The sequence below is a fragment of the Pongo pygmaeus genome, chromosome 13, assembly GCF_028885625.2.
Source record: "Pongo pygmaeus isolate AG05252 chromosome 13, NHGRI_mPonPyg2-v2.0_pri, whole genome shotgun sequence".
NCBI lineage: Eukaryota > Metazoa > Chordata > Mammalia > Primates > Hominidae > Pongo > Pongo pygmaeus.
The window spans coordinates 89,450,286-89,472,997 of NC_072386.2; the positions used below are offsets into that span (position 1 = coordinate 89,450,286).

At 40.5% G+C, this 22,712-nt stretch overlaps 1 protein-coding gene across 2 annotated transcripts in view; it reads left to right on the forward strand.

Annotated features, from left to right (window-relative positions):
- Window positions 1-1,188: 1,188 nt before the first annotated feature.
- Window positions 1,189-22,712, forward strand: part of TGFBR1 (transforming growth factor beta receptor 1) — a 54,958-nt gene continuing 33,434 nt past the window's right edge. The window contains exon 1 of one of the 2 annotated variants that reach the window (XM_054501746.2): window positions 1,189-1,398. In XM_054501746.2, coding sequence (XP_054357721.1) covers window positions 1,302-1,398 — 97 coding nt within the window. In that variant the 5' untranslated portion in view covers window positions 1,189-1,301. The remainder of the gene's footprint in view (window positions 1,399-22,712) is intronic. The other variant, XM_054501745.2, reaches the window with a different exon arrangement.

A 22,712-nucleotide genomic window follows, 5' to 3' on the forward strand; every position in this document is an offset into this window, starting at 1 on the left:
AGCTGGTTCTGATTCCTGCTATCAAGGTTTATTTAATTCTAAGCTCAAATGACACAGAAAATAAAATTTCCTCCTTAAAAGGTTCTGCGGAAAAATATTCTCTGTTCTACGTAACAGCCTCCTTGGCTGTGTTTGTGTCTGAAGAAAGGACTAGTCTGACAGGAAGAATTACAAATCTGGAGCTCATTTTGGCGTCGCAGAGGGAAGGTGGGTGGAGCGTCTCGCAGTAAATTAGGAATTCAGAATGAAAACGTAGAGTTTATTTGGGTTTTTAGTGACACCTCAGGATTATTATACAGCAGTGTCAGACACAGCTCAAAGTAATGATGACTGCTCCCCCTCCGCCCCGCGGGAGCTGGGTGCTAAGAAGGGGGAACCCCTCCTTTGAGGGGTTGGGGTGGGGATCCTGCCTTTCCAACCTGGATCGGGAAGGGGTTTGAGAGGAGTGCGGCTTGGATCCCCATCCTGGATCTTTGCTGGAGGGAGGCGGGAGGCTATTTGGGGGTGTGTTTGGGCTCAGGATCTGGGTCTGACGCTGGGATCTGGGGACTTTCTAGGTTTGGAACTGGGTGGGGGAGCTGGGTTTGGGGTGACCGCTGGGAGCAGGAGGAAATAGAAGAGTGAGTCGCATGTGAAGGGCACTGAGGAGGGATCTTCGGTGGAATGCTGAAGTTGATGCGTGGACTTGGAGAGGGGAAGTTGAAGTGGATGCAGGGGCCTGGCGCTGCAGCGGATCTGGGTGGCATGTGCTGGGATTGCCAATGCGGGGCTGTGAATGGGGTCAGGGTGGGGCTGAGGCAGTACCAGATCTTCCGCGCCTAGAGGAGGTTAGAAGAAAAGAGCGTCGAACGGCCACAGCCTTTTTCCGAAAGAGACTCACACAGACACACCCACCGCTCTATCCGGCCCTCCGGGGCTAGCGGCTGAGGGGTGCTCGGGCTGGCAGACCCCGCCCCCACGCGGCCTCTCGGAGCCGGGAGCCGATCCGGCCGGGGCTGGGGTCTGGCGGCCCGGCCCCAGGGGTGCGTGGGGCGTGGCCAGAAACAGGCGCCCGCGGCTGCGGATTGGCTGCCCGGCGGGCCTGCAGGCGGGGCTCCCGGCTGGGTCCCGCTTAGCCGCCCGCGGCGGCGGGGAGGCGGGGCCGGTGGGAGCCCGGCAGCCAATGGACGCGCGTTCCCCGAGCAGTTACAAAGGGCCGGAGCGAGGCCGCCGCGGCGGCTAGGGAGGTGGGGCGAGGCGAGGCTTGCTGGGGTGAGGCAGCAGCCGGGCCGGGCCGGGCCACAGGCGGTGGCGGCGGGACCATGGAGGCGGCGGCCGCTGCTCCGCGTCCCCGGCTGCTCCTCCTCGTGCTGGCGGCGGCGGCGGCGGCGGCGGCGGCGCTGCTCCCGGGGGCGACGGGTGAGCGGCGGCGCGGCGGGCGGGCGACTGCGGGGCGCGCGGGCCGGGCCCGGCCTCTGGCTCACTCCTGCTCTTTCTCAAACATGGCGCGGGGCCGGGGGCGCAGGTGGTGGCGCCGGTGCCCGGCCTGGGCTCTCGTGGCGCCGCGCGGCTCGGCGGCCGCCGGGCGAACCGCAAGCGGGGAGCGGAGGCGGGGCAGGGGCGTGTGTCCGGGCGCGGGCGGACGTGTCCGGCTGCTCGAGGCCGCCCCGCTCGGGACTCCCTGGGGATGTGGAGTCGGGCGGAGTCGTCCGAGGTCTGGGGCTGTCCTCTGGGGTGTGAGTGGGCGAGGGCCAGGGGCGGAGAGTGCGAGGCCGGCAGGGACTGGCAGAGCCGTGGCTGCCCGCCGCCGCCCCTTGGGCACGGCGTGACCTTGTTCCGGGGACCCCCGCCCCAAGAGGGTCCGTGCCCGAGGCTGCCGGGCCCGGGGCGGGGTTTGAGGTTGGGGTGGAAGGCGGCTCCCGGGCAGGGTGTGAGCTCCGAGCCGCTAGGGCTTCGTCCAGTGGGAGTCGGGGGCGACGTGTGGTGAGACCCCTGCGTCCGCAGGCCGCCCTGACTCCCGCCCGGCTCGACCCGACCAGACCCTGCTGGAAGGGGCTGCTCTTCCAGCCAGGGGGGCTTTGTGTGAGAAGAAGGAAGCGCGGAGATGCGCGGAATGTTTCTTCTTTCGTGCGTCTGGGGAGTGTTGAAGTGAGTCCAGTAACCAGACGGCCACGGATTGTTTTCGTAGTGGAAACTTGAACGTTTGCTCATTCTGCGGGTTTTGGAAATTTTGGGAATGACTGTGAATTGATTAAACGCTTTTTATTTCCTCGAAGGAACGTCACTCGCGATGTTCCTTTTCTTGAGTGACAGTTAATAGTTTGAATCAGACATCTGTATAGCTGGTTTTCAAGAAAGAATGTTCGCTGGATTTTTCAAAAGAGTAAATCAGGTTGGGGTAGGTGGTTGGCGTCCACGAAGGGATGAGTGAAAAACTTCGTTAGCAGCTGAACTGAGACACTAGAAGCTAAAATATACAGCCTCAGTGTTAGCAACTAAAATGCAGTGAAAGTACATTTCTGTTTCTGAAACTGGACAAAAGATGTTGACATTTTTTAAAAAAATCAAGACTGACGATGACGATTATAATTAGTCCTAATAGCTACCGTCTATGTATTGTGCATTACTGCGATGTAAATGCATAAAGTACACTATTGTATAAGTACATTATTTAATCACCACAAGTAAACTCCCAGGAGTAGTGGCGTTTGCCCCACTTTACAGATGTGCAAAGTGGGGTGCAGACACATTAAGTACCCAATAACTTAAGCGCTAAAGCTAGGATTTTCACTCAGATCTCAGTTTCCAAAACCTGTATGTCATATATATATATATATATATATATATATATGTATACATCATGCTATCTGGCGTAGCCCATTTTTCTTCTTCAGTCGTCTAATGAGCAATTGGTCTTTATTATTCACTTTGGATTCTGTCCTCATGATTTGAATATCAGATAGGCTTCATTCCGACTCTTAGCACATTCCTGAGTCCCTTCACGTGGGCCTGCATTAGAGGAAACAATGGATTTTTGACATTGGCCTAGGGAGGAAGGCAAGATAACTGTGTGGACATTTGGGAGAATCAATATAGTTAGGCATGAAACACAGGTAACATTTCCACACCACTATTAACTTGAATAACACAGTGCACTCTTTTCCACCAGAAGTAGCACAAGAAGCGTTCATGTATTCAAGTAACAGTAGTGGACTTAGTTGAAGATACAGAACATTGCTCAGTCCATGTCCTGGAGGAGTTTACAGTCTCCATGGTATGCACAAAATACAAAGCTGTCCAGGTGCTTATTACTCTAAGCCCAGACTGCCTCAGCTTGTCTGCCCTTCCTGTTGGTTATGATGATGCGTCAGTCCACCCTTAAAAGACATTCTGAAAAAGGTCAAATGCTTTTTATTTCCTCTGTAACTTGGCTTCCCTTGTAAAGACTTGCACCTTTTTATGTTCTGAGTATGTTTTATTGTTCTCTGCCCAACTTCTCTCTCCAACATAGGTTTCTCTAGGAAAATTGATTCCTTGTCCCTAGTGCACAGTTTAGTACCACTATGTCTCTATGTATATCCCATCTGAGAATGCTGTTTGCTTCCTTTCTGCAATTTCATAACTTTTTTTCTTTGAAAACATGCCCCCAATCCAACTCTTCTATGAATGCCTCTTGAATGTCTCCTCCTTTCTTGGTATGCAGCCTTCAGCTTAATCCTGCCTGTTATCCTCCAAATCTAGTTGCTTTCCCGTGTTTCTCTCATCTAGGCTTTTCTATGGCTACTGCCAAACTAATCTTCCTCAGCCATCCCCATGAAGGTTTATAAGATTTCCCATTTGTATTCAGCACTTAGAACAACACTTAGCAGCTTATGATTGGGGCCATCTCTGAGTATCCTACCAGGGATCTCATTTCTCACTACTGCAGATCTTCGAGCAATTTCTCTTTCTCACTGACTCCTGACTGTTCAGCCTTTTCACTACACATTTAGTTTTGCCCCTTTTTTGGGAGTGTGAGAAGTTCTCAGCCCTGACTTCCTGTGCTGGTTTAGTTCTTGAATTCTTTGTCTTCCAGAACTCTGCAACACTTAACAGTTTGTGTTGTCCATTTCTACTGCCTGTGCTGCTACTTAACTCTACTTGAATGTGTTATAGGTACCCAGAGGACAAGATTCGTGCCATTTCTTTCTTTTATGGCCTCAGAACTTAGCACTGTGTTTTATATTCTATTCCACATAAATGCTTGTTGATTTCTATTTGAGCATTCCTTTAATATTTATACTGTTTTATGTAAGTCCAGTTTATGCAATATTAACTTGTAATTCCGTATAAATAATCAGGAAAAGTTGTATAGCGTGTTGAAAGCAATTGGTTATTTGTCCCACCTTCACCAGCAGTTATGCAGAAAATAGGGGCAATACCTACTTTTGCCTGATTCATGAGATTGTGAAGATCACATGAGAAAGTGGTATTTGAGTTTGAGGTTGCTATTCTGTGTTGTTACTAATGAGCAGGACTGATGTTCAATAAGCAGCTCCCACTGGGCTATGTGTGTTTTGGTTAAACATCCTTTCTGATTGGTTGGTACCCTTGTAGTGCCAGTTGTTAAATATTTTTAATATCATTTCTATAGGGAGGCATTAGTATTCAAAAAGGGAAATGATTAGTGTAAGCTGGAATGATTGGGGGAGGCTTCCTGGACACTTGGGAATTAAACTGACTTTGAAGGGTGGGTAGAATTCAGAGGGGGATTTGATGAGTGTGAAAGTTCTTTTAAAGTTGTGTCCCCAACTGTCCTGGGGCCTACTCCAAGGGAGGAAACAAGGCTTTTACTGACTGACTGGCAAGTTACTCTTCAGAGTTAGGTTCCTTATTCTGTACTGTGGAATTTGGATGTATTAACCTCTATCATTTTTTCCCCAATCCTAAAAGCTATAGTACACAGCTGGAAACAAAACATAAAAGTAATCACAGTGGAATGAGTGAGGAAGAATAACATTATGGGATGCCCAGTAGGGCTAGGCATTCAAATGGTGGAAGCCCTGAGTATATTATCACTTCAATTTACAGATGAAAAAACGACTCAGGTGAATTTCTTAGGGTGGCACAGGGGCAGAACAGAGACAGGAACTTTGATTTTCTGATTCCACATCTCGTGCCCTATATGGTGCTTTAAAATGTAAAGGACTTGGAGGTGGGAGTGGGACAGGGTTGGGATAGGTGGTTGGCATCCACGAAGGGATGAGTGACTTCCTTAAGTGAAGTAGGCCTTGAACTTCACAGAATTTATGAAAAGTGAATTCTAAAGGTGGAAGGGAGGGGAATGATTAAAGCCTTAAAGTCCTCAAGGGAAAGGTCAATATTTTTTTTAATTGCTGATAAAAGGACCTGGTATATACTTATTGATTGAGAAAAGTAGGCCTATAGTAGTTTGGAAGATGGTCTTGAGTAAGTACAGTTAATTGAATTGGGGTGTAATTAGAAGGCCTTGGTTTAGAATATTAGATGATCCGCTTTGTTGTTGAAATTAAGAGAGGAATTGACGTAAAAATAATCAAGAGGAAGATAAATCTTGTTCCTGTGAGGAGGGCCACTCATGTAGGGAAGACCCCTGTCGAAAGGTTCTAGGCCTTAGTTGAGCAGTTGCAGGGACTCAACACCATTCTTGTAGTGTCATTTTATTGCACCAAATATGTTCATGTGTAATAAATGGAATTTTGAAAATACTGTTATCCTATGGATGGCCCTTCTGATGTGAGAACGTGTCTCTTCAAACCACAGAGCCCCTTGCAAATGTTGACAAACCTCTTGCCTTTTGCAGTTCTTCCTTGGTCATGGCTTACGTAACACAGAGTTCTCTGAACAGATGGACTGTGGTTTGATATCATGTGATTGGGTCACATCTTTGCTTCCTGCTTCTGGAATTGAGGGCAGATGCTGGCGTATTTCTCAGGGATTTTTTTATGCTTTGTCCCATAGAACTAGCTTGAGGAAAGTTTTGGAGTCTTCTCAAAATTTATGGTCTGTTTTGACCCAGCCTAACTCCAATACTTAGGATAATATTTAATGCCATTCTTAACTGAATTTTCTCAATGTCAAATCCAGGCAGTCTCCATAAACATTAAATGTTTACCGCTCTGAATTAGATCCAATTTTATGTGTTGTTTGCTTTCCAGGTAAGTTTCCTTTTGGCTACCCTTCTTCATCATGAAGAAAATTGGTTGGTAGATTAGTAATTATTCATCTCAGACATCACTTTCTTAACTAGTGGATTAAGTCCAGTTGGTTTTATGGTCCAATTTTATAGATCAGATCAAGTCTTTTGTGAAGCTGCTCCCTCAAAGAACGATTTCTAATCTAACTTAAAAAAAAAATTGACTTGCAGAGTATACACACAGGTTGCTTTGAAATTTCTTGAAGGGTTACAAGAATATGCTACATATTCTACCTGTCTTGTCTCGTTTAATTCTCTCTTCTCTCTTTTTTTTTCTTTGACCATGGCTAATACGCCATCATTTAATTCTCATAACCAACCTTGAATGGTAGTTGTATAGAGTACCAAAACTTCTTACTTATTTGCTGGTTAATTTCCAAACTCTTAAGTCCATTTGTTCCAGATACAGGTGACCAGTGCTCAGAAGATAACTGTAGGTTTTGGTAACATCGGCTCTACCCCAAGATTCTTTTCAACTCTAAACGTTATCCAAAGGTGTTAGTATTTTTTCATCCTCTAATCGTAAATACATATATAAAAGAAAGACACTGCTTTGAATGGCACAGATGTAGACTAACAGTAGTTCAACCACTGAGACTCAAATGATTTTGTATTACCATAAACCCCATCTGCCTGGGTAGGCAGAATTGACACAATTTTGCTCAGATTGGAACCTAGTTCCTATCTATGAAAGAAGACCCGCTGTTTCCATTTTATAGGCCAGGAAACTGAAGTTATGCTGTTAATGAAAGGTGGAGCCTGCATTTGAGTACTCCAGGGTACGTGCTCTTTTTCTATACAAATGCTCCTCTACTTATGATGGGGTCACGTACGTCCATGCTGCTTTCATATAGAGTAAATACATTGTGAGAGCCGCTTCAGCAGGAAAGTTTCCTTTCTCTTTTTTGCAAACCATGAGAATTTGCTTCAGATTGCCTTGATTACAGTTTTACTGTTTCTTTGCAACTGCAGGCCATTCAGATACAGTCTTTCTTTAACATTATATTTTTAGGTAATTCGAACCTCCCTGACGAGTCCAGTGATAGTTGATCACTTACTATTTGTATTGATTTATACATATATTCATAGCAAATTCTTTTCTTCTAAAAGTTACATAAGCACAGGACTGAAAATTTGTATTAGAGAAAAGAAAAAAGCCATCACCAGCCATTAACATTTTGGCATATCCTGCACCCATGCTTTTTTTTTTTTTTTTTTTTTTGAGTATAAAAAACCATTCTTGGGCTGGGCACAGTAGCTCACAGCTGTAATCCCAGCACTTTGGGAGGCCGAAGTGGGCGAATCACGAGGTCAGGAGTTTGAGACCAGCCTGGCCAACATGATGAAACCCTGTCTCTACTAAAAATACAAAAAATTAGCTGGACGTAGTGGCAGGCACCTGTAATCCCAGCTACTTGGGAGGCTAAGGCAGGAGAGTCACTTGAACCCGGGAGGCGGAGTTTGCAGTGAGCCGAGATCGCGCCACTGCACTCCAGCCCGGGCGACAGAGTGAAACTCCATCTCAACAACAACAAAAAAAAAACAAAAAAACAGCAACAAAGCATTCTTTAATCATTGTATTTCAGCAGTTTATGAAAGCTAATAAAAGTGTTTAAATTGACAAAGAGCTTCAGTTTACAGAGGAAAGAGCTTCAGTTTACAGAGGAAATAGCTCATCTATTCTTAGCAAATATTTAGTAGTGATCAACATGGTGAGAAATATAGGAAAAGTAAGAGGCAGTCTTGCTTTTTAAAAAATTGATGCTGAGGAAATATGACTACAGACTAAGTACTAGCAACCACAAGGACTGCTTTACAGAGGAGGTAGGACTTGATCTCTGCCTTGCAGTAGGATAGGGCTTTGAGTAGATGTGTGGTGGAGAGGAGGCACTTCTTGGCTGGAGAGGATGGCATGTGTGGAGAAAGAGCATTCTAAGTTTCAGGATTTCTAAGGGGAGAAATGGAAGTTCATGGTGTAAAGGGTGGGCTCAGAGAATTATGGGCCTTGAAAATCAGGTGAGTGGTTTTAATGTGGAAAAAGAATGTCTAATTGTGCCACAGAGGGAATGGATCAGGGTGGCTACCCAGGAAGATTTTGGAGTTGGTTTGATGGCATTGAGAACGGGGTGATATGGTGACTGTATGACATTTGAAACAAAGAAATCAGAGGAATTAGTAGTAGGGCCTGTGTGTGGCTGTTCCCTTGCTTGTGTGCTCTTCCCTCACATACCTGAATGGCTTCCTCCCTCACCTCCTGCAAGTCTTTGCTCAGATGACACCTTTTTCTCAGTGAGGCTTATCCTGCCACCTTTTAAAATATTGTCATCATCCTACAGTGCTTTCCTTCTCTGTAACAATACCTTCTAACATACTGTATTTATTTACTTGTCATATATACTTATTTACTGTTTATTGTCTCCTTCCTATCATTCTAAGCTTTGTGAAAGTGGATGTCTTCGTTTTGTTCACTAACGTATCTCAAGTGTATGGAAAGTGCCTGGTGCATCCTAGGCACTCAGTAAAATTTGTTGAGTGGCAGTAGGTCTTAGCTGTAAAGAGGTGGAGTACAGAAATTAAGAGTGACTCCATGAAAGAAAAAAGAATGACTCCAAGCTTTTTTAGGCTGGATAATGCCTGTAACTTAGTGAGTAATTTGGCACGAGGATTAAGGGGAGATGAATTCTGGTTTAAGCATGTTGAGTTTGAGGTGAAGGTAGCCAAATAAAATTGCTCAGTAGTCAGCAAAGATTTAAAAAAAATGGAACCTAGTTGGAAATGGGAGAGAACCTTAACCAAAGAAATGGCTACTAGCATCTAGCATTCACCTCATATTCTCTCTCTCTCTCTGTCTTTCTCTTTTGGGGGTGGGAGGATTCTAGTGTCCTAAAACGCTACCTTAAATGGAGTTTTTATTTAGACCGTGAAGTCCTAGCTTGTATCTGGACTCCTGGTCCGTTTGCTGGGATATGGTTCTTTCCTGTTTTGCAGGTTCATGCTATTTTTCCCCCATCTCTCTTAGTAAAGATGTATATATTCAGAATTACTTGTGATCTTCTGGTTGTATTGAAATTAACCTTCAGACAGTGCTGCTTTCTCTGCAGTAATGCGTTTGATCTCTTGGGAGTGTGGTTCTTGGCTGAGATAAAAGAGAGGAAGTTTCCTGCTTGCGGCCTAGGCCTCAGGTCATGGTTGCTGATGTTACAGGTGTCAGCTTTACTATCTCCTGGAACTCCCTGATGGCTATCCTTTTAAATGCTTTTCCTGTTGTTTTTCTCAATGAACCAAACACTGGTGCAGTTGTATCCCTAGACCATCTCTCTTTTTCTACTTGGATTGATCTAACTTAAGTTTTTCTTTCAGTTTTGAAGGCGGATTAAATTCATGTGACTCGGTTGTCAGAAATTTAATGAAATCTTTGTTTATAGGAGTAGTATATAAGTGCCAACATATCTGGCTGTAATTAGAGTCTAATCAGTGTATCTGTGACTCACTTTTCAAAAGAGGATAGTTCCTAATTTACCTGATCGTTGTGAAGATAGTGTACAGTAGTATTTACACTTAGTACATAGCCTGACACCAGTAGGTGTTCAATAAAGGGGAATTATTATATATTTAAATAAGTGAAAGAATGTCTTCTGAAAGAAGAAATGTCTGTGTAATGAAGAACTAGAATTAATTGGTAGACTGAAAGGAAGAATTCAGCTCAATGTAAGGAATGACTCTCTACCATAGCTGTCAAAATGGAACATTGTAAGGTAGTATGTTCCCTGTCACACTGGAACTATTCAGGCAGAGGCTAGATAACCTTCTGTCTGAGAAATTGTAGAAGGAATTTCTTACATTAGGTGGGAGGTCGGACTTGTTTATCTCTAAGCTCTGTTTCTCCTCTAGAATTCTGTACTTTTGGGCATAATCCAAGCTTCCTTGCTTACTGGTTTTAGCCAAATATAGTCTAAGTATCCCTAGGATTCATGGCTTCAAGATGAGCAGTATCTTGTCACTCCTGTATTATACGAGAAAAGTTAGTTTGTCCATTGATTGGCTTGTATTTTGGTCATTTTCCAAAAAAGGATTTTGGAAGCTTGAAATGCAGCCATAAAAAATGATGAGTTCACGTCCTTTGTAGGGACATGGATGAAATTGGAAATCATCATTCTCAGTAAACTATCGCAAGAACAAAAAACCAAACACCCCATATTCTCACTCATAGGTGGGAATTGAACAATGAGAACACATGGACACAGGAAGGGGAACATCACACTCTGGGGACTGTTGTGGGGTGGGGGGAGGGGGGAGGGATAGCATTGGGAGATATACCTAATGCTAGATGACGAGTTGGTGGGTGCAGCGCACCAGCATGGCACATGTATACATATGTAACTTACGTGCACATTGCGCACATGTACCATAAAACCTAAAGTATAATAATAATAATAATAATAATAAAAGAAAAAAAAAATAGCAAATTCAGTAAGACCAAATCTACTGACCACAAAAGATAAGAATCAGTAAGTCAAAAAGGGAAAGTCAAAAAGAGAACAATTATCCGTAAGTTTAGCTGAGGAAAGCTTTAGAAGTTGAACACAATACTTAGCTCTGAGTTTTCTGGTAACCAAGGCAAGTAAGGAAGACTGATAATTTGCATAGATCTCATTGCCTATCGAGGATTCATGAGGAGGCTGCCACCTTCCTTAATAAAGTGGAGCCCCAAACACCAAGATTGTAATACAGGGAGAATCTCCAAGTGGTAAGGGGTTATTGCTGGATCTGGCAATAATCTGATTCTTGTTCTGAGGCTTCCCCCTTAACACGTATTGAGGGTTCAATTTAGTGCTGCTGCCACCATCTTTCTTCTCCAGTTTAAGTCTCTGATCCAAGTATGAACACATTAGTCTTTCCGTAATGACAATGGAACAGCTGATGTAAGGCTAGGACATTTAAATCAAGCTTTGCTAAAAGCTAGAGGATAATGAATAGAGAGCAACATGAAACTATTCAGTCTGGCTTACAAAGACATTTTTCTCATGCCCTTATCTTTTGGTGTGTCTCCATTTGATACACTTCATCTGAGTACTGCCACCAAAGGCAGAGCCAGACATTTACCTTCAAACAGGTGCAAATCAGTAAGATCCAGAGTGTCTTTGCTTGGGTTTCTTGTTTGAAGAACTGCTTCATTTCTGAGTAATGGACGTTGGGAATGATTACTTTAGGAGAGATCACACTTATCTGAGAGTGTGGCCCTACTATACTGGTCTCACAGTAATCCCAGTATTAATTGAAAAGGTAGGCATGTTCATTAGCATGAGGGCATTCTGTGGTTAGAAGCATTCTGATTTCATTGGGAAAAACAAGCTTCTCTCTGTTCTTGAGCAGAAGCTTTTATAGAAGTCTTTGTACATGGGCCATTGAAAAATAAAGTGAACAATTCGGGTTTATCACTCTCATGATTTGTAAGGATTCACTTTTCCTTTTTTCTGCAGTTGCTGTACTACTTCAGGTCTGTTCCAGTGTTTCCTTGTTCTCACCACCAAGACTGAACCTCCTTATTTTTGTTCATTTGCTTCAGGAAAACCATTCCATCTAGATTTCCTAGATGTAAACCTCACTGATTACATAATAGTGTGTATTTATAGTTCTAGGACACCTTGTTCAGGCATCCTGTTACATTTCTACATTATAAGATTCTTAAATATGCATTGAATTACAAATAGGTCCCCAGGGAAAAGGCAAAAACAAATGGCTTTTTCTGCGAGAAACTAGGACTAATATAGATATTTGGGAGCACTGAACATGGAGGATAGAGTTAAACTTGAAAAGACATACAGAGATAGAAATGCAGCAACTGCCCTTTCATTTGTATGCATGCACACGATATATGTATGGGATTTTTATTTTTTGCTTGATGTATTCATTTTCAAATCAAACTATAATGTGCTCTAATTGGGTCTCTTTTTGCACATGGTTGTTGATTTGAGTACTTTCTCCAATTGAGAAACTGACATTTTAATTTTGTTATTCAATGTGCGATAGATTCAAATAAAAACACCCAAGATTGTGTATTGTAGATTTCCTTCAACAATAATTATATATAATTATTTTATCAAAATAAACAAGTTAAAGTAGTTTTAGTTATTTTGTCTCATTTTACATTTGGGAAAAAAATTAGAAACCAGGGGCCAGAGTCTGGTCATGTTTGTCAATGAGGAAAGACAATTTCTGATTGCCAGTCCCACCAAAGCGCTGGCAGATTAACACAGCATTGTAGATTACTTTCCTAGGAAGAGATGCTCCTTTTTTCTCCCTTTCCATTATTTTGCTTTCCTTCTTTCCATGGTGCATTGTCCTTTTGTTTTCTTCCTTCTTATTTCAATGCATGTATAAACTTGAGCCTTTCTGCTCTCACGTTCTTTCTCCCCATGATCATAATTGTTTCTTCACTTTATTCTTAAAAAAAAAAAAAAAAGGCCACGTAAGTATTTTATCTAGATCTCATCTATCATTTAAGTTTTGTCAGATCCAGCCTGCTCTTGCCTTACCACGGGAGAAGGGAAAGGAGGGAGGAGTTTTAAGGGATTTTAGGCATCAGGCAGAAGTCTTAAGGGAAACTCTGCAAGGACCAGCAGGCTCAGAATTAGCTGTGCATTGCAAACAGATGGTGTGTCCCTGAGGAAATAGCGTAGTTGCCCTAAGAAATTGGGTGCTTCCATCTGATTTAGCTTAGTCTCTGTAACTGGGAAAAAGGAAAATCTCATGGAAGAAATGAGTATAATCACCTGTGAACCATTCTAAACTATTATCTATTGCCTAGTGATTATTGACTTATATATAGATTTCATAATTCTGCAAGATAGTCTTCGGTGTTGTATCATCAGTTATCTAAGGTATAAATAACATCAAGACCCTTACGCCCCTGAGCCTGATAGATCCTTATCTTTTAATAACCAACCCACCACTTTCTTCAGTAGCCAAGATGCTACTGTATCAATGCTACCAGCAATTGGAAACCCATATTCCTAATGCCAAGTCTCGGCATGTAGATTTTGAGGTCTGAAAACTTTATTAGCTTGGTTACAGTACATCTCAAGCCTAAGTTTTCATATACACATAGTTTAGTCTCAAAGGGCAAATGTTCACCTGAAAGGAGTTCAGTCAGCACTAGATGCTTATATCTTTAGGCTCCAAGGGAGTCCAAAATTTAATGATTAAAAATATTATAAAAATGCAAATATAGAAATAATACAAAAGGTCCTTCATTTTGGTGGGCTTTTCTGTCCTTGCTTGGTTCAATTCAGCTGTGTTCTTCTAGGAGACTGCAACCACAATTTAACTGCTTTGCTTTGGTATTTTGTTTGACAAGGGAGATGAACGTTTCAGATGAGATGGAGTCTCACTGTGTCACCCAGGCTGGAGTGCAGTTGCGTGATCTTGGCTCACTGCAACCTCTGCCTCCTGGGTTCAAGCGATTCTCCTGTCTCAGCCTCCCGTGTAGCTGGGATTACAGGCATCCACCACTACACCTGGCTAATTTATTTTGGTATTTTTAGTAGAGACAGGGTTTCACCGTGTTGGCCAGGCTGGTCTCGAATTCCTGACCTCAGGTGATCCGCCTGCCTTGGCCTCCCAAAGTATGGGGATTACAGCGTGAGCCACCGTGCCCGGCCTTCAATTTTTTTCTTTAAGGTTAAGTGCTTTTTGAATCCTGTTTGCTTACTTTTTCTGACCCAAATGTTTTAAAAATGTTTTCCTGTGTTTTCATTTAAAAGATTGGTTTTACCTCTCACATTGAGATGTATAGTCCATCTGGAGTTGGTTATTTATTATGGTATGAGATTTTTATTATTTTTAAAATAAAATATGGATATCTAGTTGACTCAGAACCATTTATTGGTAAAACCTTTTTTCCCCCAGTGTACAATAGGATCACCTTCATCATAAATCAAGAGGTTGTTTATGTGAGGGTCTGTTTCTCTGTAATCTCTGTTCTGTTTGCCCATTTGTCCTTGTGCCATTACCATACTGTCTTAATTATTATGATGTTAGGAGTCTTGATATCTAGTAGTGTAAGTCTTCCAAAGATTACTTTGGTTATTCTTGTGATGTTGTTTTTCCGTATAAATTTCAGAATCAACTTGTCAGTTCCCATTGAATAAAAAAACCCTGTGAGGATTCTGATTTGATTTTATTGAATCTACAGATCACTTTATGGAATATTGACCTCTTTACAGTATTGAATCTTCCAGTTAGGAACAAGTCACTTTTCTCCATTTATAAATACATTTTAAAATTTTATTTTATCTCCTTTGTAATTTCTATCAATGAGTAATATTTTTTAAGCTTTCTCTGCAGAGGTCTTACCTGTCTTTTGTTAGGTTTATTCCTAGTTTTTAGATTTTTAAAAAATGTTTTCTATTTATTTCTGGTTTAAGAATGATTTTTTAATTTAATTTTTTAATTTTTTTTTTGGTATAGTGAGTAACCTTATATTAGTGACCTTGCTAGATTTACTAATTGATTCTAATAGTTGATCTGTAGGTCACTTTTGGATTTTCCATGTACATAGTTGTCCTCTGCAAGTAATGATAGTTCTGTGTCTTTCCAGTCTATCTTCCTTTTGTTTATTTCTGACTTACTACACTCAGACCTCTAATACAATGTTGAGAAGTAGTGATGGATAGCCCTTTCTTATTTGTGATTTCAAGGGAAAATGACAGTCATGCAACATTAAATGTAATGCCTGCTTTTATGCCTTTTATTTAATCTGATTATTTCAGAATTTGTTTAAAATTCTGCAATTTACTGAGATTTTTAAAAATCATGACTAGCTGTTGAATTTTATCAGTTTTTTTGTTTTTGTTTACATCCCCTAAACTGCCAAACTCCCTTACTGTTTTCTTTCTTTTTTTTTTTTTTTGTGACAGGCTCTCACTCTGTTGCCCAGGCTGGAGTGCTGTGGCCTGATCATGGCTCACTGCAGCCTCAAACTCCTGGGGCTCAAGTGATCCTTCTGCCCCAGCCTCCCAAGTAGCTGGGACTACAGGTGCATGCCACCACGCTTGGCTCAAACTTTTATTTTGGCGTCTTTTGTACAATGTTTTTTGTATCCTCTACCTAAAATGACTTTCCTTTCTTCACTAGCTTTCCTTAAGTCTTAGTTTAGGTGTCATATTTCAGAGAAATCTCCCTTTTCTGTCCTCTGATCTGTGCACTTTGCATCATCATTTATCAGTGGCATGTTCTCTGCATTGTGAACTTGAGGACAGGAATCTCATCCTAATTATCTCTATCTTCCTAAAGGTTTTTTCTTTCTTCCTACACAGGTTACATTCACTGTTGTGTTCTGAGAAAAGGTGTTCAGGCCTTGCTTTCTGCTTCTAAAATTACTAACTGCCCAGGACCATCAGTTCATTTCTTCAACTGTGGCTCCAACAGATCTTTCGCTGTTTGCTGGCCCAGGTATTGCTCTCCTCTGCCCCGAGTCAATGGCAGCTGGGAGTGGTTACCACTTCCTTCTCTTACCACAGTTCCTTCTCTACCACAGTTCTGTTTTGTATGTCATTCCCCTAGCCCAGGATGATCAGCCACTTTCATTTACGTTCATTATTACACCTTATCTGTGCAGCCAAGCCAGTCTCTCCTACAGCCACTCGTGCTTTCCAAAGGGAAAGGTTGAAATTTTTCGTTTGTCCTACATGAGGGGTTGTGGGGAGTAGGGGTGGAAATCACTGTAGATTATCAAGTAATCCTTTTTTTCTTTGTGTACTTTTGGAATAAATCTAGATTATGTTGATGTAACTGTTAGGACATTTCTGTTTCTTCATCTCTAAAGGAGCTGGGATCTGATATTTCTGTTCACATTCCTTCCAGCATGAACATTTTATGGCTAATTAGATATTAACTTATTTATTAGGGATATTGCATATACACACTGGATGTGTCCCTACACTGTTAATTTGGGTTGGAACTGAAAATATACTTTCTGTGTGTGCCTAATTCTACTGTAGTGAAGTTCTTGAGCCAGGTCTGTTCAGTCATATTGTTGAAAAACTGTATGAATATTTAGGAAGGAGAAGGAGCTGATAGGTACCATGAACATTCACTGTTGTATATGCATATGGTTTATATTGTGTTCTGTGTCAGTACTGCCTACCAGAGCTTTCTCAGCATTAGCTCTGATTCTCTGTCTAGCATCTAGACCAGAGACTGGCACGTAATAGGAGCTCTAAAGAAATACTTGTTGAAAAAGTGCATAAACTAATTTTTGAACATTTTATTATGTGCTGGGTACTGTGCTAAGTATTGTGTGTATGCTATTTCATTAACCCTCAAACCTTCTGAGATTGGTGCTGTTTGTTAGTATGTTATAAATTTAGGAAGTAAGTTGAAGAAATTTAGGTTCAAATAAGTTAAGTGACTTCCTCAGGATTACTCAGTGCCTGACTGGCAAAGATAGGATTTTAACTTAAGTCTTTCTGTCTCTGAATTCCATCAACTTAACTACCATATCCTTATAATACCTACCCACTAGTCAAATTAAAATCTAATAAGAAACTGTGTAAAAGCATACTTAGATTGAGAGGAAATAAGAAATTCGGTTATTGTTTTAGCACTCACCTTTAGACATAGAAGTTTCTCCATTTCTTTTCAGGGCCTGGGATAGGGCAAAGTATACACATCTGCTCTGTATATTAAAATATCCCCTCAACTCATTGAAATGGAACAAAAACAAGGTCACTTGACAGGACTGTAATTGTAATCACACTATACAGCTTTACTTCCTGCCCTTTAGTAGTAGGACCATTTCCTTGTCCTTAAACATGCTTCTAAAATACCAGTTTTAATGGCTATATAGTCTTGCATTTATGATTGTGTAAGGATTCATTCTGTCATTGTATTGTCATTCACATAGGTTGTTTTCAATCATAAAATACTGTAATGAACATCTGCAAGTTTAGATTTTTGCTCTCACCTATTGTTTCCTCAGACAACTCTAAGTAGTAGAATTAATGGATTAAAAGATACTTTTTAAAGGCTCTGACTCTTTTAAAATGTGTTGTTAAACTCCTCAGATCTGCTAACCGGATCTTTATGCTGTACTTGTGTGATTTATTTCGAATCTAAGTGAAAGCCTTTGTATTAGTTGCCCTGTTAAATCCCATCTTGCCATTTGGGCAGCCTATTCTTAGTGTGTTTTCTCTGATATCAGTTAACATTATATTGGCTAATTCCATAAAAACTAGGAGACTGGAAAATGAAGATAATGTGGAAAAACAAGAGCTTGTGAATTTGGGAGTGCCCTGTTCTTTTAAGATGTGATGTGAGTTAAATGATAAACAATGCATCTTAAATTCTTTAAAAGTGGCAGAAGTAAATGGAATTTATCTGGAAAAAAATCAGGTGTTTATTCTGATGCCCTAAATTCAGGGGTGAAATATTATCTGGACTAGAGGAAAATTTTATGTACGTTATATGGTGTTCTCTATTTTGACAAGCTTACTTTGATATTACTGCTGCAGGGTAGCCCCAGAAGGGTTGAATTGAGAAGAACTGAGTATTTTGAGGAACAAAACCTAGGATAGTAGGCTGGAGGGAATTGGAGGTCAGGGTTTTAGTCATGTATACAGAGATAAGCAACATATTTAATAAAAAGAAAAGGAGAATCTATATAGTATGCTTTACTGCAGAGCTGGATGAGGGAGAAAAGAGGACACATCTCCTTGAGAAGGGGGCATGTGTTGAGAATGGAGAAAAGGGGTAAGGCAGATTACTCAGAAGAACTGGGGTAGAAGAATAGGTTGGATGATGAAAAGGGGCTGACGTTAGTCCCTGAAAGGTGTTTTTAAATAACTTCCAACTTTTGCCTTCACCTTTGCCAGCAGTGATGTGATCTGCTTTCAGCTGTAGTGAAGCAAACTGAATAAAGGACATTGTGCATGTTAGGTCTTTTACTTGCCTGTTGGTACATGTTTGTAATATTTGGAAATACTCTCACTGCGAAGAAAAGTATAGTTGTGCTGTAGTGGGTAGGGTGAGGAAAATAAGGGTCATCACCAGCAAAGTCAGAGTGATGAAAAAACTGGATTTTAAACCCTCTGCTTGACTTTGCATAGATAAGTAAGCCAAGCAGAGTGTTTGCTGGATGTAGTTAAAATACAAGCTTGGAGCACAGGTGAAAGGCCAAGAGGCTTGGAGATGTAGATCTGAGATGTACCAAAGGGCCAAGTGCAAAGTAAGTTTGGGAAGTATAGTGTCATATAAAAACTAATAAAGAAAGGGTGGCACTCTGTCTCATATCCTGAAACGTTTTGAAAAGAATATTGAATTTGACCAGAAGGACATTGCTAGTGAATTTCAAAGAGAGATTTCAGTTGAGCTCTGAATTGGAGGAAGAGGTGATGGAAGGCTGGAGAGGGCCAGTAATAAGGGTTGAAAAAGGAAAGAGTATTCAAGCATATGCATAAAAAGACTACGGGTAGGTTGTATAGATGATGACACACTAAGCCTGGGAAGACAAGGTTTCTGGTGCTAATTTTTATTTCTTTAACAAGGGTGATAGAAATATCTGTTCCATATATTAATACTATACACAACTGTTTACCTCTCAGCTTTTCTAGCAAGACATATGGGCTTGTGAATTAACCCTGGGTAGCCCTGGCATTAGATAGAAGTAATAGTGCTTCCATATGTGACCTCGAGATGTACTGAAATGAGGCAACCAAGGAAATCCTTTATATTGGGACCAAGAGCCAAGATCTCAACTTGGGATATGTTACCCTGAGAGTTGTTACCCCGATACTATAATACCATGAATAATAACCCCAAGGGTCCTGTTGTCTCTTTTTCCTCATGTCACTTCCTTTGGTACTAAATGTCACCATGCTAACATCTGCAAACTTTGAAAATTCTGATTTATTCTGCAATATTTGGAAATTTCACTGCTAGTAATTGTATTTCCTGGCCTGGTTCTGATATAATTTTCTGTGTACATAGTAGCTTTTCCTTTTAATGCTGAATCATACTGAAATCCTTGTTTAACCTAAGTTAAAGTATAGTTGCAAGGGAGCTATCAAGACAAATAATTACAGTGATGGTGAAGTGAATACAAGTCAAACATCCCAATCTGAAATTCAAAACCTTTTGAGCACATCAACATGATGCCACAAGTGGAAAATTCTGCACATAAGTACTTAACATGAACTTTGTTTCATGCTCAAAATTATTTCAAATATTATATTAAATTACCTTCAGGCTATATATATAAAGCATATATGAAACATTAATGAATTTTATACTTAGACTTGGGTCCCATTCCCAAGATGTCTCATTATGTATATGCAAATATTCCAGAATCTGAAAAAAATCCCAAATCCAAAACACTTCTGGTCCTGAGCATTTTGCATGAGGGATACTCAACTTGTAATATTTTCTATGTATAGCCAAGTTTGCACATACATAGGTTACAACAACCCATCATGTCTTAACCTTTCAGTCTGGAGGCCGGAGTTTTCTTTTTACTTTGATTGTAAATTGTATTCAAATTTTAGAAATGTAAAGCTTAGAGAAATGTGCATCTCAAAATTAAGAAAGCTATGCCCACTGGTAAAGATTGGGGCATGGGAACAAAGTTGGACAATGTAGTAGAAAGGTCCTAAACAGGGGATTTGGTTCTTATTTTTGCTATCAAGCAGAAGAGTCAAAACTGTAGGAGTCTAAACCAAATCAGGTCCACCTGGGAGTCTTTAAAGTTTAGGGTTACTTAGCATGGGGATAGTGGTATAGCAAATAGTTGCATAGATTTCACTCGTGGGCTGATAATAATATAGTGAGGATTCACGTCCACCTGTAATCTGGGTAGAATATTTGTATAAATCATTTTGGTTTTTTGGTTTTCTTTTTAAAATTTTTTAAATTGTTTTGCTTTTCTTAAGTTTTGGTTTCTACATTAATAAAATGACAGAACTGAATTGCCTAGATGGTATTCAAAGTTTCATGTGGTTCTATTAGTCTGGGATTCTACAGTGGAATTTTGTCACTACTTTTGGGAAGAAGTTTACCTTTAGTGGCCTACGAATAAAAACCACATTGGCACAGTGCCATTTATCATATGGGATAATTCTTTGTGTTTATATAATCATTTATGTTTGTTTCCAAATGTGTTAATAATGTACAGTATCTCATTTGATTAGCTCAATCAGATGATGAAATAGGTCAGAGAGGTATTATGTTTATTTTTCTGATGAAATAAAACATGGTGGTTAGCATCTTGAACAATTTAAATTTGATCATCTTACTTGGTATGCCAGCCACTAAGGATGAAATCCTGCCACTGAGAAAGAAAACCCAGTCAGGAAAGCTTTCTCACCCTATCTGACAAATTGTACATATTCTCCAAGTTCTGACTTGAATGCTGGTGAAGCTTTTCTTGATAATCTCTTCTACCACAGCAGAGTAGAAACACTTTGATCATTCTCCTCAGGATTTTAATTATCTGTTTAATGCCTTTCCCTTCCACCCTAGTGAACTACTCAAGTGCAAATACCTTGTCTTACTCATCTCTGCACCTCATAGCCCACACTGTACCTGGTATATAGAGATGCTTAGTGAATAATTGCAGAATTAAATGAAAGAGTCAAGGTGATGTGTTGCAGAGTGAGGAGAACTTGGGCTTTGGGCTGGCGGAAGGAGGTGTCATCGTATACATTTTTTAGATTGAAATTTTGCCATGTATATGCATTTAAAAATTTAAAACCTAGTTGAATAAAAGGTAGGGGTGGGGGGCGGGGCAGTAACCAGGGGCCAAATCTATCTATTAATAAAATAAATTTGAATTTTTTTTTAAAAAATGGCAATTAAAACTCATGTTCATGGAAAAAATTAAGCTCCTGTTTTAGTTTTTCCCTAAACGATCTTGCCATATCACATAACAGCAGTCTTGTAGTCAGTCAAGACTGACTTCAAGTGGTGAAATGGAATTTTTTAATTCCCTGAAGAGAGAAATCTTTACCTAGTTAAGCTTTGTGTTATCTTGATGTTTTTATTTGTCTAGTGACCTCTTCTGATTGAAAGAGTAGTTAAGAAAAACCCTTTAGCACTGACTTTTTCAAATTTACCATAATGTAATGACCTCTTCGAAAGGAGTACAGAGTGTATTTTTCATAATGTTACTTAAATTCTGTAGACATGAAACTAGATATAAAACCCTTATGTGCTTGGCTCATACACCACTATAAACCAAATCTGCAAATTAAATACAAAGACAACTACAAAAAAAAACAAAATTCAAATGAATACAATTATTCCATGTGACAGATGATGTTTAGGTTTTGCAGTAGAAAAAAATAGCTTTAGGTCTAATTCCATTTTAAATCTGTTTCTGTATTTTAACTTCAGTGATAATAAAAGCTGTGAGTAGTGCCTCTTCTCATCAGTAATGTTATGCAGGAGGGTATTAATAACTTCAAGGCCTTGTTGGTAAGTTCAGGATGAGACATCATACCTAACCAAAACACTTGACAGCAAGCATTCCTCAAATACAGGCTTATAAGTTTTACTGAGATGTCATCCATTTTGTTCATTGGAAGATAAGGTTAATATCTTGACATTGTTGAAATCTTCATTAAATGATTCTCTAAACCAGTTATTGCTGGAAATGAGAATGGAAAAACATTGCATACCTACAATTATATTTACTGCTAACAAATGTTTGCAAATTGTACTACACAGGTAGGACCCATATAACACTTGCATATAATAAAGTACATATATGGTATTGGCTGTTAGGCTATTGGCTTTTGAATATGCATGCCATGCCTGTATTGCCATATGGTCGATTCAAATTCCCTTTATTTTTTACTCTTTCTTTTACAATGACCATGGAACGTATGCTGTGTGTAGTGTGCCACAAGGACATTTGGCCTGAAGGGGATCTTCACACAGCTGAAGAAGCAGCAGTGAAAGCCTAGTGCCAGTGTTGAGACAGTGGCTACTCATGATTTTGAATGTTTATCCTTGTTTTTAGATTATCTTTGAAATGAAAATATGTTCTCAAACCTTGTACCCAGCTTATACATCCTTTTTTTCTCCCAGTGTATTTGGGAAACATTGTTTTAGCAAATATTTTTCTGATCACTGTCTAAGGAGCCAGGATTCAGAGATGTGAAAAACAAAACAAGCTTGGCCCTTCCTAAGGCAATGAAAGACCCTTTAACAGCAAGCTATAAATAGATTGATTTGCGCTGTTCTAAAGGTATGCAAAGAGCACTATGGAACATATTGAAAGGAGCTACCAATTATTGTGAAGGTAAGGGCGAGGTTTAGAGCACATAATGACAAAGATCCTGTTGAAATAGGGTCTTAAAGGATGAGTCAGATAAGAAGATAGGTTTAAACTAGACAGAGAGATGGTATATGTAAAGACCAAGGTCTTGAAAGACATGATTATTATAATGGTGAGAGGTATGTAGCCCTAGATAGCATTTGCCATGTGAGAAGTAAATTGGAACCCCAAGCTAAAAGTCTTGTT